Source organism: Polyodon spathula, chromosome 12 (genome assembly GCF_017654505.1).
Source record: "Polyodon spathula isolate WHYD16114869_AA chromosome 12, ASM1765450v1, whole genome shotgun sequence".
Classification (NCBI taxonomy): Eukaryota; Metazoa; Chordata; class Actinopteri; order Acipenseriformes; family Polyodontidae; genus Polyodon; species Polyodon spathula.
In genome coordinates this window covers 1,830,668-1,848,167 of record NC_054545.1, presented here as the reverse complement: position 1 = coordinate 1,848,167, position 17,500 = coordinate 1,830,668, and the positions used below count along the sequence as shown (strand labels likewise).

Below are 17,500 nucleotides of genomic sequence, written 5' to 3'. Positions count from 1 at the left end.
CCGCTGGCCTGCACTCCACTCACTGACATCACTAAATACAGCAATCCCGCTGGCCTGCACTCCACTCACTGACATCACTAAATACAGCAATCCCGCTGGCCTGCACTCCACTCACTGACATCACTAAATACAGCAATCCCGCTGGCCTGCACTCCACTCACTGACATCACTAAATACAGCAATCCCGCTGGCCTGCACTCCACTCACTGACATCACTAAATACAGCAATCCCGCTGGCCTGCACTCCACTCACTGACATCACTAAATACAGCAATCCCGCTGGCCTGCACTCCACTCACTGACATCACTAAATACAGCAATCCCGCTGGCCTGCACTGCACTCACTGACATCACTAAATACAGCAATCCCGCTGGCCTGCACTCCACTCACTGACATCACTAAATACAGCAATCCCGCTGGCCTGCACTCCACTCACTGACATCACTAAATACAGCAATCCCGCTGGCCTGCACTCCACTCACTGACATCACTAAATACAGCAATCCCGCTGGCCTGCACTCCACTCACTGACATCACTAAATACAGCAATCCCGCTGGCCTGCACTCCACTCACTGACATCACTAAATACAGCAATCCCGCTGGCCTGCACTGCACTCACTGACATCACTAAATACAGCAATCCCGCTGGCCTGCACTCCACTCACTGACATCACTAAATACAGCAATCCCGCTGGCCTGCACTCCACTCACTGACATCACTAAATACAGCAATCCCGCTGGCCTGCACTCCACTCACTGACATCACTAAATACAGCAATCCCGCTGGCCTGCACTCCACTCACTGACATCACTAAATACAGCAATCCCGCTGGCCTGCACTGCACTCACTGACATCACTAAATACAGCAATCCCGCTGGCCTGCACTCCACTCACTGACATCACTAAATACAGCAATCCCGCTGGCCTGCACTCCACTCACTGACATCACTAAATACAGCAATCCCGCTGGCCTGCACTCCACTCACTGACATCACTAAATACAGCAATCCCGCTGGCCTGCACTCCACTCACTGACATCACTAAATACAGCAATCCCGCTGGCCTGCACTCCACTCACTGACATCACTAAATACAGCAATCCCGCTGGCCTGCACTCCACTCACTGACATCACTAAATACAGCAATCCCGCTGGCCTGCACTCCACTCACTGACATCACTAAATACAGCAATCCCGCTGGCCTGCACTCCACTCACTGACATCACGTTATCGAAAAGCACTAGAACAGTAATGCTTGGTCTAAACAGTGACAAGACGTGTTTGTCAGTAAAACTGGTTCTATCAACCCTAAGTGCTTGATACAGTGTCCCCTGCAAATTTCACTCACATGGTTTTATAGTCTCAAAATTATCTGTTGACTGCAAGGAGTTTGCGATTCCCCTTCTCTCCTCAGGGCCATGTCCAGCCTCTACACAGACCCAGACTGGTCCCATCATGACCTGCAGGGCCCGATCGGGAGAGCCCAGGCCGCAGTCAGTAAGAGCCAGCTGGGCGTGCTGTCGGCGGAGCAGCTGCGGTATTACTATGGGGAGCTAAAGAAGAGGGCAGGTGAGGGGCAGGCAGTCAGCTTCCTGGACCTGTGGGGGCTGATCATCGAGTACCTGATCCATGGAGAGGTGAGGCGAGGAGGCTGCCCTGCACTGGCTCACTCCCACAATCACCCCTGGCATCATCCAATCACAGGGTGCACTGGCTCACTCACACACTCACCCCTGGCATCAGCCAATCACAAAGTGCACTAGCTCACTCACACACTCACCCCTGGCATCAGCCAATCACAAAGTGCACTAGCTCACTCACACACTCACCCCTGGCATCAGCCAGTCACAGAGTACACTGGCTCACTCATGCACTCCCCCTGGCATCATCCAATCACAGGGTGCACTGGCTCAATCACATACTCACCCCTGGCATCAGCCAGTCACAGAGTACACTGGCTCACTCATGCACTCCCCCTGGCATCATCCAATCACAGGGTGCACTGGCTCACTCACACACACACTCACCCCTGGCATCAGCCAGTTACAGAGTACACTGGCTCACTCATGCACTCCCCCTGGCATCAGCCAATCACAAAGTGCACTGGCTCAATCACACACTCACACCTGGCATCAGCCAGTCACAGAGTACACTGGCTCACTCATGCACTCCCGCTGGCATCATCCAATCACAAGGTGCACTGGCTCAATCACACACTCACCCCTGGCATCAGCCAATCACAAAGTGCACTGGCTCAATCACACACTCACCCCTGGCATCAGCCAGTCACAGAGTACACTGGCTCACTCATGCACTCCCGCTGGCATCAGCCAATTACAGGGACGGGTTTGCCAGTACCTCTTATTGTCCTGTGTACAGATGTCATCCTGTGCACCGAATTCCAGTGCTTTAAAATGAAAACACAACAATAAAAACACACACACCTACCGGTTACCTTTAAGAAAATATTCTTAGCAAACCATCAATAGTTTTATTTATAGGTAACACATTTACAGGACAGGATTTACAAACACCAATTACTCTAATAGGAACATGAAACAAACTAAGACTTCCTTACAACAAGCCATCTGGATTAAGCTGCTGTGGCTTCATGTGTTTGTTTCTGTATTTTCTGTTATTCAGAGGGACCCAGCCACCCTGTCTGACCAGCAGAGGGCAGTAGCAGAGGGTCAGAACCCCTTTCCCATTTACACAGCCGTCAACCTGAAGGAGGGGATCGCGGGGAGTATGGCGGGTAACAGCACAGGCATGACACACTGGAGAGCAGCTTGCATTGCAAATACTGGGGCACCGTGCTGGGGGACAGCTTGCATTACAAATACTGGGGCACCACGCTGGAGAGCAGCTTGCATTGCAAATACTGGGGCACAGCGCTGGAGAGCAGCTTGCATTGCAAATACTGGGGCACAGCGCTGGAGAGCAGCTTGCATTGCAAATACTGGGGCACAGCGCTGGAGAGCAGCTTGCATTGCAAATACTGGGGCACAGCGCTGGAGAGCAGCTTGCATTGCAAATACTGGGGCACAGCGCTGGAGAGCAGCTTGCATTGCAAATACTGGGGCACAGCGCTGGAGAGCAGCTTGCATTGCAAATACTGGGGCACAGCGCTGGAGAGCAGCTTGCATTGCAAATACTGGGGCACAGCGCTGGAGAGCAGCTTGCATTGCAAATACTGGGGCACAGCGCTGGAGAGCAGCTTGCATTGCAAATACTGGGGCACCGCGCTGGAGAGCAGCTTGCATTGCAAATACTGGGGCACAGCGCTGGAGAGCAGCTTGCATTGCAAATACTGGGGCACAGCGCTGGAGAGCAGCTTGCATTGCAAATACTGGGGCACAGCGCTGGAGAGCAGCTTGCATTGCAAATACTGGGGCACAGCGCTGGAGAGCAGCTTGCATTGCAAATACTGGGGCACAGCGCTGGAGAGCAGCTTGCATTGCAAATACTGGGGCACAGCGCTGGAGAGCAGCTTGCATTGCAAATACTGGGGCACAGCGCTGGAGAGCAGTTGCATTGCAAATACTGGGGCACAGCGCTGGAGAGCAGCTTGCATTGCAAATACTGGGGCACCGCGCTGGAGAGCAGCTTGCATTGCAAATACTGGGGCACAGCACTGGAGAGCAGCTTGCATTGCAAATACTGGGGCACCGCGCTGGAGAGCAGTTGCATTGCAAATACTGGGGCACAGCGCTGGAGAGCAGCTTGCATTGCAAATACTGGGGCACCGCGCTGGAGAGCAGCTTGCATTGCAAATACTGGGGCACAGCGCTGGAGAGCAGCTTGCATTGCAAATACTGGGGCACAGCGCTGGAGAGCAGCTTGCATTGCAAATACTGGGGCACAGCGCTGGAGAGCAGCTTGCATTGCAAATACTGGGGCACAGTGCTGGAGAGCAGCTTGCATTGCAAATACTGGGGCACAGCGCTGGAGAGAAGCTTGCATTGCAAATACTGGGGCACCGCCCTGGAGAGCAGCTTGCATTGCATTAAACCCAGACCAACACAAATGGAAAATAAAACAAGGCTGCCAGATTGATATTAGATTTGTTCAATTCCTTCTCTTTCACTAGAGACTGGTCTGCCCACTGTACAGAGCCTTGAGGTTAGTGCTTTACAAAGGCACACCGCTAACCACCAGATTACCATCAGATTCTAATAGCAACCCATGTGACCTGAATATTCCACATGTCAGCCATATTCCCAGTATGACTGTGCAGAGGTTGCTAGGTGGTATGTCCCCTTCAGTCACTGTGTGTACAATTGCACCACATCAAGTTTCCTATCTATGTATCTATTTTATAATGCATAATGTTCTTTTCAATGTTTTGGTAGGGCAACTTCTCAAAGTGTTTCTAAAAGTAAGTAAGACTGCAGTGTGCTGCGTGCAGCGTGCTGGGGGAACTCTCCCACAAGACAGCCTTCTGCTCAGGACGATTTGGAGTTAATCGCTTTGGGAATTTGCTCTGAAGTGCGGAATATAGTTTCCACTTGCTAGTTGTAGTATGCGGAATACTGAATGCATGTAAAGATTCTGAATATTGATGAGGGTTTGTTTTTTTTTAAAACTTGTTCTAGATTCTCTCTTTGTTTGAGACATAGACACTGTAATCACTCCCCGAGTGTTGTGAGATCAGCATGCTAGGGCAGGGACCCTGAGACACATCCCCTACCTGCTGGGTGAGTGCAGGGCAGGGACCCTGAGACACATCCCCTGCCTCTCTTTAATTGAATTTCTTTTTATTTATAATAAATGCTAAATTAAAATATAAAGATGGCTATGAATACTAAATCAAGTCCTCTTTTCCATGCTAAACTCAGATTTACAGTCCAGGGATGGGAATAAGGTTCCTATCGCATAGCAGTTTTACTCATTCTAACTCAGAATAAAACCAGGAAGGGATCAAACTGCTGTGTAGTGGAAGTCTTATTCCCATCCCTGCGTGTCAGAGATATTGGAGCAGATCGCTGACACCGCCTCCCTCCTGTGTCTCTGCTGTGTTTCTGCAGGGCTGTGGAGCAACTTGTTCTCCATTAACCTGACCCAAGGCTGGACCTCACTGTCTGGCTCTTTTCCAAACTGGATCCAGTTGCTCAGAGAGGCCGTGCGCAGTAAGGGTAAGAAGACCTTTCAGGGTGCTTCGCTGAGGGACGGAGGTCGTCAGTGTCTCGCCCAGTCGCGTACGAGGCCGAGGGAGGGAGGTAGGGACGACCGTACCGGAGGGGGAGGTAGTGCGAAACGTCCGTGAGTGGAGGAGGTAGGACACACGCCCGGGAGGGGAATGAGGATAGTGGTGACGACCACGTCCGTGAGGGACGAAAAGTAACTTGGAGGGGGAATGAGGAGAGGTGAGTGAAAGACAGTACGCGAAGGGAGAGGAGGGAGGTAGTGCTACGAAGCCACGTAGCCGCGGACGGAGCACCAGGTGAGAGAGAGGCAGAGAGTCTGAGGCTCTCCCTCCCTCCCTGCTGTGCAGGGCGCTCCCTCCCTCCATCACTGCTGTGCAGGGCGCTCCCTCCCTCCATCACTGCTGTGCAGGGCGCTCCCTCCCTCCATCACTGCTGTGCAGGGCACTCCCTCCCTCCATCACTGCTGTGCAGGGCACTCCCTCCCTCCATCACTGCTGTGCAGGGCGCTCCCTCCCTCCCTCACTGCTGTGCAGGGCGCTCCCTCCCTCCATCACTGCTGTGCAGGGCACTCCCTCCCCCTCCATCACTGCTGTGCAGGGCGCTCCCTCCCTCCCTCCATCACTGCTGTGCAGGGCGCTCCCTCCCTCCCTCACTGCTGTGCAGGGCGCTCCCTCCATCACTGCTGTGCAGGGCACTCCCTCCCTCCCTCACTGCTGTGCAGGGCGCTCCCTCCTCCCTCCATCACTGCTGTGCAGGGCGCTCCCTCCCTCCATCACTGCTGTGCAGGGCACTCCCTCCCTCCATCACTGCTGTGCAGGGCGCTCCCTCCCTCCCTCACTGCTGTGCAGGGCACTCCCTCTCTCCCTCCATCACTGCTGTGCGGGGCACTTCCTCCCTGCATCACTGCTGTGCAGGGCACTCCCTCCCTCCCTCACTGCTGTGCAGGGCGCTCCCTCTCTCCCTCCCTCACTGCTGTGCAGGGCGCTCCCTCCCTCCATCACTGCTGTGCAGGGCGCTCCCTCCCTCCATCACTGCTGTGCAGGGCACTCCCTCCTTCCCTCCATCACTGCTGTGCAGGGCGCTCCCTCTCTCCCTCCATCACTGCTGTGCAGGGCGCTCCCTCCCTCCATCACTGCTGTGCAGGGCGCTCCCTCCCTCCATCACTGCTGTGCAGGGCGCTCCCTCCCTCACTGCTGTGCAGGGCACTCCCTCCCCCTCCATCACTGCTGTGCAGGGCGCTCCCTCCCTCCATCACTGCTGTGCAGGGCACTCCCTCCCTCCATCACTGCTGTGCAGGGCGCTCCCTCCCTCCATCACTGCTGTGCAGGGCACTTCCTCCCTCCATCACTGCTGTGCAGGGCACTCCCTCCCTCCCTCACTGCTGTGCAGGGCGCTCCCTCCCTCCCTCACTGCTGTGCAGGGCACTCCCTCCCTCCATCACTGCTGTGCAGGGCGCTCCCTCCCTCCATCACTGCTGTGCAGGGCACTCCCTCCCTCCATCACTGCTGTGCAGGGCACTCCCTCCCTGCATCACTGCTGTGCAGGGCACTCCCTCCCTCCCTCACTGCTGTGCAGGGCGCTCCCTCCCTCCATCACTGCTGTGCAGGGCACTCCCTCCCTCCATCACTGCTGTGCAGGGCACTGCTGTGCAGGGCGCTCCCTCCCTCCATCACTGCTGTGCAGGGCGCTCCCTCCCTCCATCACTGCTGTGCAGGGCACTCCCTCCCTCCATCACTGCTGTGCAGGGCGCTCCCTCCCTCCCTCCACTGCTGTGCAGGGCACTCCCTCCCTCCATCACTGCTGTGCAGGGCGCTCCCTCCCTCCATCACTGCTGTGCAGGGTGCTCCCTCCCTCCATCACTGCTGTGCAGGGCGCTCCCTCCCTCCATCACTGCTGTGCAGGGCACTCCCTCCCTCCATCACTGCTGTGCAGGGCGCTCCCTCCTCCCTCCATCACTGCTGTGCAGGGCGCTCCCTCCCTCCCTCACTGCTGTGCAGGGCGCTCCCTCCCTCCATCACTGCTGTGCAGGGCGCTCCCTCCCTCCCTCACTGCTGTGCAGGGCTCCCTCCCTCCATCACTGCTGTGCAGGGCGCTCCCTCCCTCCATCACTGCTGTGCAGGGCGCTCCCTCCCTCCCTCACTGCTGTGCAGGGCACTCCCTCCCTCCATCACTGCTGTGCAGGGCACTCCCTCCCTCCATCACTGCTGTGCAGGGCACTTCCTCCCTCCATCACTGCTGTGCAGGGCGCTCCCTCCCTCCATCACTGCTGTGCAGGGCACTCCCTCCCTCCATCACTGCTGTGCAGGGCGCTCCCTCCCTCCATCACTGCTGTGCAGGGCGCTCCCTCCCTCCCTCACTGCTGTGCAGGGCGCTCCCTCCCTCCCTCACTGCTGTGCAGGGCACTTCCTCCCTCCATCGTTGCTGAGCAGGGCGCTCCCTCCCTCCCTCACTGCTGTGCAGGGCACTTCCTCCCTCCCTCACTGCTGTGCAGGGCGCTCCCTCCCTCCATCACTGCTGTGCAGGGCGCTCCCTCCCTCCCTCACTGCTGTGCAGGGCGCTCCCTCCCTCCCTCACTGCTGTGCAGGGCACTTCCTCCCTCCATCGTTGCTGAGCAGGGCGCTTCCAATAGGAAAGAAAAGGCTTTCAGCAAGGAAGGCTTCAATTACACCTCATGATACATCGACTAGTTAGACCCAACCCCAACCCCCTACTCTAATCCTAACTTCAACCCGGTACCCTAACCCCAAACTCTGACTCGAATCCCAACGCAAGGCATGTTAGCAACACAGTGCGCTATAGAAGGACTGTTGTGATTGTCTCCTCCGTCCAGACGAGGGCGCTGTGGCGGGGAAGCCAGCCGCGCTGGACACCTTCTTTGTGATTCCAGTCAATGCGGTTACCCAGCTGCTGGAGGAGATGCTGAGTGACCGGCCCATCATCGGCCAGAGCTACAACTTCATGAGAGGGCTGAGCCTCCATCGAGACTACAGCCAGAGCCACGGCTTCACTGCATGGAAAGGTAACGCAGGGAGTGAGAGAGGGGGGAGCAGGGGGAGCAGAAGAGAGGGGCTGAGCCTGCATCGAGACTACAGCCAGAGCCACGGCTTCACTGCATGGAAAGGTAACGCAGGGAGTGAGAGAGGGGGGAGCAGGGGGAGCAGAAGAGAGGGGCTGAGCCTGCATCGAGACTACAGCCAGAGCCACGGCTTCACTGCATGGAAAGGTAACGCAGGGAGTGAGAGAGGGGGGAGCAGGGGGAGCAGAAGAGAGGGGCTGAGCCTGCATCGAGACTACAGCCAGAGCCACGGCTTCACTGCATGGAAAGGTAACGCAGGGAGTGAGAGAGGGGGGAGCAGGGGGAGCAGAAGAGAGGGGCTGAGCCTGCATCGAGACTACAGCCAGAGCCACGGCTTCACTGCATGGAAAGGTAATGCAGGGAGTGAGAGAGGGGGGAGCAGGGGGAGCAGAAGAGAGGGGCTGAGCCTGCATCGAGACTACAGCCAGAGCCACGGCTTCACTGCATGGAAAGGTAACGCAGGGAGTGAGAGAGGGGGGAGCAGGGGGAGCAGAAGAGAGGGGCTGAGCCTGCATCGAGACTACAGCCAGAGCCACGGCTTCACTGCATGGAAAGGTAACGCAGGGAGTGAGAGAGGGGGGAGCAGGGGGAGCAGAAGAGAGGGGCTGAGCCTGCATCAAGACTACAGCCAGAGCCACGGCCTCACTGCATGGAAAGGTAACACAGGGAGTGAGAGAGGGGGGAGCAGGGGGAGCAGAAGAGAGGGGCTGAGCCTGCATCGAGACTACAGCCAGAGCCACGGCTTCACTGCATGGAAAGGTAACACAGGGAGTGAGAGAGGGGGGAGCAGGGGGAGCAGAAGAGAGGGGCTGAGCCTGCATCGAGATTACAGCCAGCCTGTAAAGCCTGGGCTCTGTGTTTTCAGGAACCCATCTGGATGCCTTCCCGAATCAGCTGACTCCTGCTGACCCCCAGCTACACTTGGCGGATTCGGGGTTCTCCATCAACACGGGGACCCCGCCCCTGCTGAGACCCGAGAGGGGCGTTGACGTGTTGCTGTCATTCAACTTCACCTGGGGGGACCAGTTCAAGGTGAGTGGGGCAAGTGCAGGGTGGGACACCTGACCTAAAACCAACCTGACAGTAACCATGGCTGCAGCACAACAGACAAAATAATCCCCTTCCTGTCTTGCTTGTACCTCACTTCCTCTCCCCCCCAGGCTCTGAAGCTGACAGAGCAATACTGTGCTGATCACTGCCTGCCCTTCCCCCGCATCGATCTGAGCTCCATCGAGGGGCGCCCCCTGCAGGAGTGCTACGTCTTCACAGACGAGGGGGACCCCCGCGCCCCGATAGTGCTGCATTTCCCTTTGGTCAACTACTCCTTCAGAGAGAACAGCGCCCCAGGTAGGAGGGAGAGAGGAGGAGGAAAGGGATAGAGAGGGGGAGAGATTGAGAAAAGGAGAGAGGCGGGGAGTGAAGGGGATTGAGAGGTGGAGCGAAGAGAGGGAGGTGGCAGGGAAAGAGAGAGGGAGGGGGCAGGGAGAGTGACAGAGGCAGAAGTAAGATGAGAGAGCCAAGCTGAATATCTGACTATAACTCTGAGATGAGAGAGCCCTGCTGAGTGGCTGAGTGTCTGACTATAACTCTGAGATGAGAGAGCTGAGTGGCTGATACTATAACTCTGAGATGAGAGAGCCGTGCTGAGTGTCTGACTATCACTGCAGATGAGAGAGCCCTGCTGAGTGGCTGAGTGTCTGACTATAACTCTGAGATGAGAGAGCCGTGCTGAGTGGCTGAGTGTTTGACTATAACTCTGAGATGAGAGAGCCCTGCTGAGTGGCTGAGTGTCTGACTATAACTCTGAGATGAGAGAGCCCTGCTGAGTGGCTGAGTGTCTGACTATAACTCTGAGATGAGAGAGCCGTGCTGAGTGGCTGAGTGTCTGACTATAACTCTGAGATGAGAGAGCCGTGCTGAGTGGCTGAGTGTCTGACTATAACTCTGAGATGAGAGAGCCGTGCTGAGTGGCTGAGTGTCTGACTATAACTCTGAGATGAGAGAGCCCTGCTGAGTGGCTGAGTGTCTGACTATAACTCTGAGATGAGAGAGCCGTGCTGAGTGGCCGAGTGTGACTATAACCCTGAGATGAGAGAGCCCTGCTGAGTGGCTGAGTGTCTGACTATAACTCTGAGATGAGAGAGCCGTGCTGAGTGGCTGAGTGTCTGACTATAACCCTGAGATGAGAGAGCCCTGCTGAGTGGCTGAGTGTCTGACTATAACTCTGAGATGAGAGAGCCGTGCTGAGTGGCTGAGTGTTTGACTATAACTCTGAGAGAGAGAGCCCTGCTGAGTGGCTGAGTGTTTGACTATAACCCTGAGATGAGAGAGCCCTGCTGAGTGGCTGAGTGTGACTATAACTCTGAGATGAGAGAGCCCTGCTGAGTGTCTGAGTGTCTGACTATAACCCTGAGATGAGAGAGCCCTGCTGAGTGGCTGAGTGTCTGACTATAACCCTGAGATGAGAGAGCCCTGCTGAGTGCTGAGTGTGACTATAACTCTGAGATGAGAGAGCCCTGCTGAGTGGAGTGTCTGACTATAACCCTGAGATGAGAGAGCCCTGCTGAGTGGCTGAGTGTCTGACTATAACTCTGAGATGAGAGAGCCCTGCTGAGTGGCTGAGTGTCTGACTATAACCCTGAGATGAGAGAGCCCTGCTGAGTGGCTGAGTGTCTGACTATAACTCTGAGATGAGAGAGCCCTGCTGAGTGGCTGAGTGTCTGACTATAACCCTGAGATGAGAGAGCCGTGCTGAGTGGCTGAGTGTCTGACTATAACTCTGAGATGAGAGAGCCCTGCTGAGTGGCTGAGTGTCTGACTATAACCCTGAGATGAGAGAGCCCTGCTGAGTGGCTGAGTGTCTGACTATAACCCTGAGATGAGAGAGCCGTGCTGAGTGGCTGAGTGTCTGACTATAACCCTGAGATGAGAGAGCCGTGCTGAGTGGCTGAGTGTCTGACTATAACTCTGAGATGAGAGAGCCGTGCTGAGTGGCTGAGTGTCTGACTATAACTCTGAGATGAGAGAGCCCTGCTGAGTGGAGTGAGACTATAACTCTGAGATGAGAGAGCCGTGCTGAGTGGCTGAGTGTTTGACTATAACTCTGAGATGAGAGAGCCGTGCTGAGTGGCTGAGTGTCTGACTATAACTCTGAGATGAGAGAGCCGTGCTGAGTGGCTGAGTGTCTGACTATAACCCTGAGATGAGAGAGCCCTGCTGAGTGGCTGAGTGTCTGACTATAACTCTGAGATGAGAGAGCCGTGCTGAGTGGCTGAGTGTTTGACTATAACTCTGAGATGAGAGAGCCCTGCTGAGTGGCTGAGTGTCTGACTATAACCCTGAGATGAGAGAGCCGTGCTGAGTGGCTGAGTGTCTGACTATAACGCTGAGATGAGAGAGCCGTGCTGAGTGGCTGAGTGTCTGACTATAACTCTGAGATGAGAGAGCCGTGCTGAGTGGCTGAGTGTTTGACTATAACTCTGAGATGAGAGAGCCGTGCTGAGTGGCTGAGTGTCTGACTATAACTCTGAGATGAGAGAGCCGTGCTGAGTGGCTGAACTATAACTCTGAGATGAGAGAGCCGTGCTGAGTGGCTGAGTGTCTGACTATAACTCTGAGATGAGAGAGCCGTGCTGAGTGGCTGAGTGTGACTATAACTCTGAGATGAGAGAGCCGTGCTGAGTGGCTGAGTGTGACTATAACTCTGAGATGAGAGAGCCGTGCTGAGTGGCTGAGTGTCTGACTATAACTCTGAGATGAGAGAGCCCTGCTGAGTGGCTGAGTGTCTGACTATAACTCTGAGATGAGAGAGCCCTGCTGAGTGGCTGAGTGTCTGACTATAACCCTGAGATGAGAGAGCCGTGCTGAGTGGCTGAGTGTCTGACTATAACCCTGAGATGAGAGAGCCGTGCTGAGTGGCTGAGTGTCTGACTATAACCCTGAGATGAGAGAGCCCTGCTGAGTGGCTGAGTGTCTGACTATAACCCTGAGATGAGAGAGCCCTGCTGAGTGGCTGAGTGTTTGACTATAACTCTGAGATGAGAGAGCCCTGCTGAGTGGCTGAGTGTCTGACTATAACTCTGAGATGAGAGAGCCGTGCTGAGTGGCTGAGTGTCTGACTATAACTCTGAGATGAGAGAGCCCTGCTGAGTGGCTGAGTGTCTGACTATAACTCTGAGATGAGAGAGCCCTGAGTGGCTGAGTGTCTGACTATAACTCTGAGATGAGAGAGCCGTGCTGAGTGGCTGAGTGTCTGACTATAACTCTGAGATGAGAGAGCCGTGCTGAGTGGCTGAGTGTGACTATAACCCTGAGATGAGAGAGCCGTGCTGAGTGGCTGAGTGTTTGACTATAACCCTGAGATGAGAGAGCCGTGCTGAGTGGCTGAGTGTCTGACTATAACTCTGAGATGAGAGAGCCGTGCTGAGTGGCTGAGTGTCTGACTATAACTTGAGATGAGAGAGCCCTGCTGAGTGGCTGAGTGTCTGACTATAACTCTGAGATGAGAGAGCCCTGCTGAGTGGCTGAGTGTCTGACTATAACTCTGAGATGAGAGAGCCGTGCTGAGTGGCTGAGTGTCTGACTATAACCCTGAGATGAGAGAGCCGTGCTGAGTGGCTGAGTGTCTGACTATAACTCTGAGATGAGAGAGCCGTGCTGAGTGGCTGAGTGTCTGACTATAACTCTGAGATGAGAGAGCCGTGCTGAGTGGCTGAGTGTCTGACTATAACTCTGAGATGAGAGAGCCGTGCTGAGTGGCTGAGTGTCTGACTATAAGAGATGAGAGAGCCCTGCTGAGTGGCTGAGTGTCTGACTATAACCCTGAGATGAGAGAGCCCTGCTGAGTGGCTGAGTGTCTGACTATAACCCTGAGATGAGAGAGCCCTGCTGAGTGGCTGAGTGTCTGACTATAACCCTGAGATGAGAGAGCCGTGCTGAGTGGCTGAGTGTCTGACTATAACTCTGAGATGAGAGAGCCGTGCTGAGTGGCTGAGTGTCTGACTATAACTCTGAGATGAGAGAGCCGTGCTGAGTGGCTGAGTGTCTGACTATAACCCTGAGATGAGAGAGCCCTGCTGAGTGGCTGAGTGTCTGACTATAACTCTGAGATGAGAGAGCCCTGCTGAGTGGCTGAGTGTCTGACTATAACTCTGAGATGAGAGAGCCCTGCTGAGTGGCTGAGTGTCTGACTATAACTCTGAGATGAGAGAGCCCTGCTGAGTGGCTGAGTGTCTGACTATAACCCTGAGATGAGAGAGCCCTGCTGAGTGGCTGAGTGTCTGACTATAACTCTGAGATGAGAGAGCCCTGCTGAGTGGCTGAGTGTCTGACTATAACTCTGAGATGAGAGAGCCCTGCTGAGTGGCTGAGTGTCTGACTATAACTCTGAGATGAGAGAGCCCTGCTGAGTGGCTGAGTGTCTGACTATAACTCTGAGATGAGAGAGCCCTGCTGAGTGGCTGAGTGTCTGACTATAACCCTGAGATGAGAGAGCCCTGCTGAGTGGCTGAGTGTCTGACTATAACCCTGAGATGAGAGAGCCGTGCTGAGTGGCTGAGTGTCTGACTATAACTCTGAGATGAGAGAGCCGTGCTGAGTGGCTGAGTGTCTGACTATAACTCTGAGATGAGAGAGCCGTGCTGAGTGGCTGAGTGTCTGACTATAACTCTGAGATGAGAGAGCCGTGCTGAGTGGCTGAGTGTTTGACTATAACTCTGAGATGAGAGAGCCGTGCTGAGTGGCTGAGTGTTTGACTATAACCCTGAGATGAGAGAGCCGTGCTGAGTGGCTGAGTGTTTGACTATAACTCTGAGATGAGAGAGCCGTGCTGAGTGGCTGAGTGTCTGACTATAACCCTGAGATGAGAGAGCCGTGCTGAGTGGCTGAGTGTCTGACTATAACTCTGAGATGAGAGAGCCCTGCTGAGTGGCTGAGTGTCTGACTATAACCCTGAGATGAGAGAGCCCTGCTGAGTGGCTGAGTGTCTGACTATAACTCTGAGATGAGAGAGCCGTGCTGAGTGGCTGAGTGTCTGACTATAACCCTGAGATGAGAGAGCCCTGCTGAGTGGCTGAGTGTCTGACTATAACTCTGAGATGAGAGAGCCGTGCTGAGTGGCTGAGTGTCTGACTATAACTCTGAGATGAGAGAGCCCTGCTGAGTGGCTGAGTGTCTGACTATAACCCTGAGATGAGAGAGCCCTGCTGAGTGGCTGAGTGTTTGACTATAACCCTGAGATGAGAGAGCCGTGCTGAGTGGCTGAGTGTCTGACTATAACTCTGAGATGAGAGAGCCCTGCTGAGTGGCTGAGTGTCTGACTATAACCCTGAGATGAGAGAGCCCTGCTGAGTGGCTGAGTGTCTGACTATAACCCTGAGATGAGAGAGCCGTGCTGAGTGGCTGAGTGTCTGACTATAACTCTGAGATGAGAGAGCCCTGCTGAGTGGCTGAGTGTCTGACTATAACCCTGAGATGAGAGAGCCGTGCTGAGTGGCTGAGTGTCTGACTATAACTCTGAGATGAGAGAGCCGTGCTGAGTGGCTGAGTGTCTGACTATAACCCTGAGATGAGAGAGCCCTGCTGAGTGGCTGAGTGTCTGACTATAACCCTGAGATGAGAGAGCCCTGCTGAGTGGCTGAGTGTCTGACTATAACTCTGAGATGAGAGAGCCGTGCTGAGTGGCTGAGTGTCTGACTATAACTCTGAGATGAGAGAGCCGTGCTGAGTGGCTGAGTGTCTGACTATAACTCTGAGATGAGAGAGCCGTGCTGAGTGGCTGAGTGTTTGACTATAACTCTGAGATGAGAGAGCCGTGCTGAGTGGCTGAGTGTTTGACTATAACTCTGAGATGAGAGAGCCGTGCTGAGTGGCTGAGTGTCTGACTATAACCCTGAGATGAGAGAGCCGTGCTGAGTGGCTGAGTGTCTGACTATAACTCTGAGATGAGAGAGCCGTGCTGAGTGGCTGAGTGTCTGACTATAACTCTGAGATGAGAGAGCCCTGCTGAGTGGCTGAGTGTCTGACTATAACTCTGAGATGAGAGAGCCGTGCTGAGTGGCTGAGTGTTTGACTATAACCCTGAGATGAGAGAGCCGTGCTGAGTGGCTGAGTGTCTGACTATAACTCTGAGATGAGAGAGCCGTGCTGAGTGGCTGAGTGTCTGACTATAACTCTGAGATGAGAGAGCCGTGCTGAGTGGCTGAGTGTCTGACTATAACTCTGAGATGAGAGAGCCCTGCTGAGTGGCTGAGTGTCTGACTATAACCCTGAGATGAGAGAGCCCTGCTGAGTGGCTGAGTGTCTGACTATAACTCTGAGATGAGAGAGCCCTGCTGAGTGGCTGAGTGTCTGACTATAACTCTGAGATGAGAGAGCCGTGCTGAGTGGCTGAGTGTCTGACTATAACTCTGAGATGAGAGAGCCCTGCTGAGTGGCTGAGTGTCTGACTATAACCCTGAGATGAGAGAGCCCTGCTGAGTGGCTGAGTGTCTGACTATAACCCTGAGATGAGAGAGCCCTGCTGAGTGGCTGAGTGTCTGACTATAACCCTGAGATGAGAGAGCCGTGCTGAGTGGCTGAGTGTCTGACTATAACTCTGAGATGAGAGAGCCGTGCTGAGTGGCTGAGTGTCTGACTATAACTCTGAGATGAGAGAGCCGTGCTGAGTGGCTGAGTGTTTGACTATAACTCTGAGATGAGAGAGCCGTGCTGAGTGGCTGAGTGTCTGACTATAACTCTGAGATGAGAGAGCCCTGCTGAGTGGCTGAGTGTCTGACTATAACCCTGAGATGAGAGAGCCGTGCTGAGTGGCTGAGTGTCTGACTATAACCCTGAGATGAGAGAGCCGTGCTGAGTGGCTGAGTGTCTGACTATAACTCTGAGATGAGAGAGCCGTGCTGAGTGGCTGAGTGTTTGACTATAACTCTGAGATGAGAGAGCCGTGCTGAGTGGCTGAGTGTCTGACTATAACTCTGAGATGAGAGAGCCGTGCTGAGTGGCTGAGTGTCTGACTATAACTCTGAGATGAGAGAGCCGTGCTGAGTGGCTGAGTGTTTGACTATAACTCTGAGATGAGAGAGCCGTGCTGAGTGGCTGAGTGTCTGACTATAACTCTGAGATGAGAGAGCCCTGCTGAGTGGCTGAGTGTTTGACTATAACTCTGAGATGAGAGAGCCGTGCTGAGTGGCTGAGTGTTTGACTATAACCCTGAGATGAGAGAGCCGTGCTGAGTGGCTGAGTGTCTGACTATAACTCTGAGATGAGAGAGCCCTGCTGAGTGGCTGAGTGTCTGACTATAACTCTGAGATGAGAGAGCCGTGCTGAGTGGCTGAGTGTTTGACTATAACTGTGAGATGAGAGAGCCGTGCTGAGTGGCTGAGTGTTTGACTATAACTCTGAGATGAGAGAGCCGTGCTGAGTGGCTGAGTGTCTGACTATAACCCTGAGATGAGAGAGCCCTGCTGAGTGGCTGAGTGTCTGACTATAACCCTGAGATGAGAGAGCCCTGCTGAGTGGCTGAGTGTCTGACTATAACCCTGAGATGAGAGAGCCCTGCTGAGTGGCTGAGTGTCTGACTATAACTCTGAGATGAGAGAGCCGTGCTGAGTGGCTGAGTGTTTGACTATAACTCTGAGATGAGAGAGCCGTGCTGAGTGGCTGAGTGTCTGACTATAACTCTGAGATGAGAGAGCCGTGCTGAGTGGCTGAGTGTCTGACTATAACCCTGAGATGAGAGAGCCGTGCTGAGTGGCTGAGTGTCTGACTATAACTCTGAGATGAGAGAGCCGTGCTGAGTGGCTGAGTGTCTGACTATAACTCTGAGATGAGAGAGCCGTGCTGAGTGGCTGAGTGTCTGACTATAACTCTGAGATGAGAGAGCCCTGCTGAGTGGCTGAGTGTCTGACTATAACTCTGAGATGAGAGAGCCCTGCTGAGTGGCTGAGTGTCTGACTATAACTCTGAGATGAGAGAGCCGTGCTGAGTGGCTGAGTGTCTGACTATAACCCTGAGATGAGAGAGCCCTGCTGAGTGGCTGAGTGTCTGACTATAACCCTGAGATGAGAGAGCCGTGCTGAGTGGCTGAGTGTCTGACTATAACTCTGAGATGAGAGAGCCCTGCTGAGTGGCTGAGTGTCTGACTATAACCCTGAGATGAGAGAGCCCTGCTGAGTGGCTGAGTGTCTGACTATAACCCTGAGATGAGAGAGCCGTGCTGAGTGGCTGAGTGTCTGACTATAACCCTGAGATGAGAGAGCCCTGCTGAGTGGCTGAGTGTC

General features: G+C 54.4%; 1 protein-coding gene across 1 annotated transcript in view; it reads left to right on the top strand.

The window, feature by feature from the left end:
* The window catches only part of LOC121324293 (cytosolic phospholipase A2 zeta-like), a 33,283-nt gene that overhangs the window by 13,691 nt on the left and 2,092 nt on the right, over nt 1-17,500 (top strand). The window contains exons 13-18 of the mRNA XM_041266003.1: nt 1,417-1,639; nt 2,646-2,918; nt 4,945-5,137; nt 7,980-8,984; nt 9,091-9,257; nt 9,386-9,572. Coding sequence (XP_041121937.1) covers nt 1,417-1,639; nt 2,646-2,918; nt 4,945-5,137; nt 7,980-8,984; nt 9,091-9,257; nt 9,386-9,572 — 2,048 coding nt within the window. The remainder of the gene's footprint in view (nt 1-1,416; nt 1,640-2,645; nt 2,919-4,944; nt 5,138-7,979; nt 8,985-9,090; nt 9,258-9,385; nt 9,573-17,500) is intronic.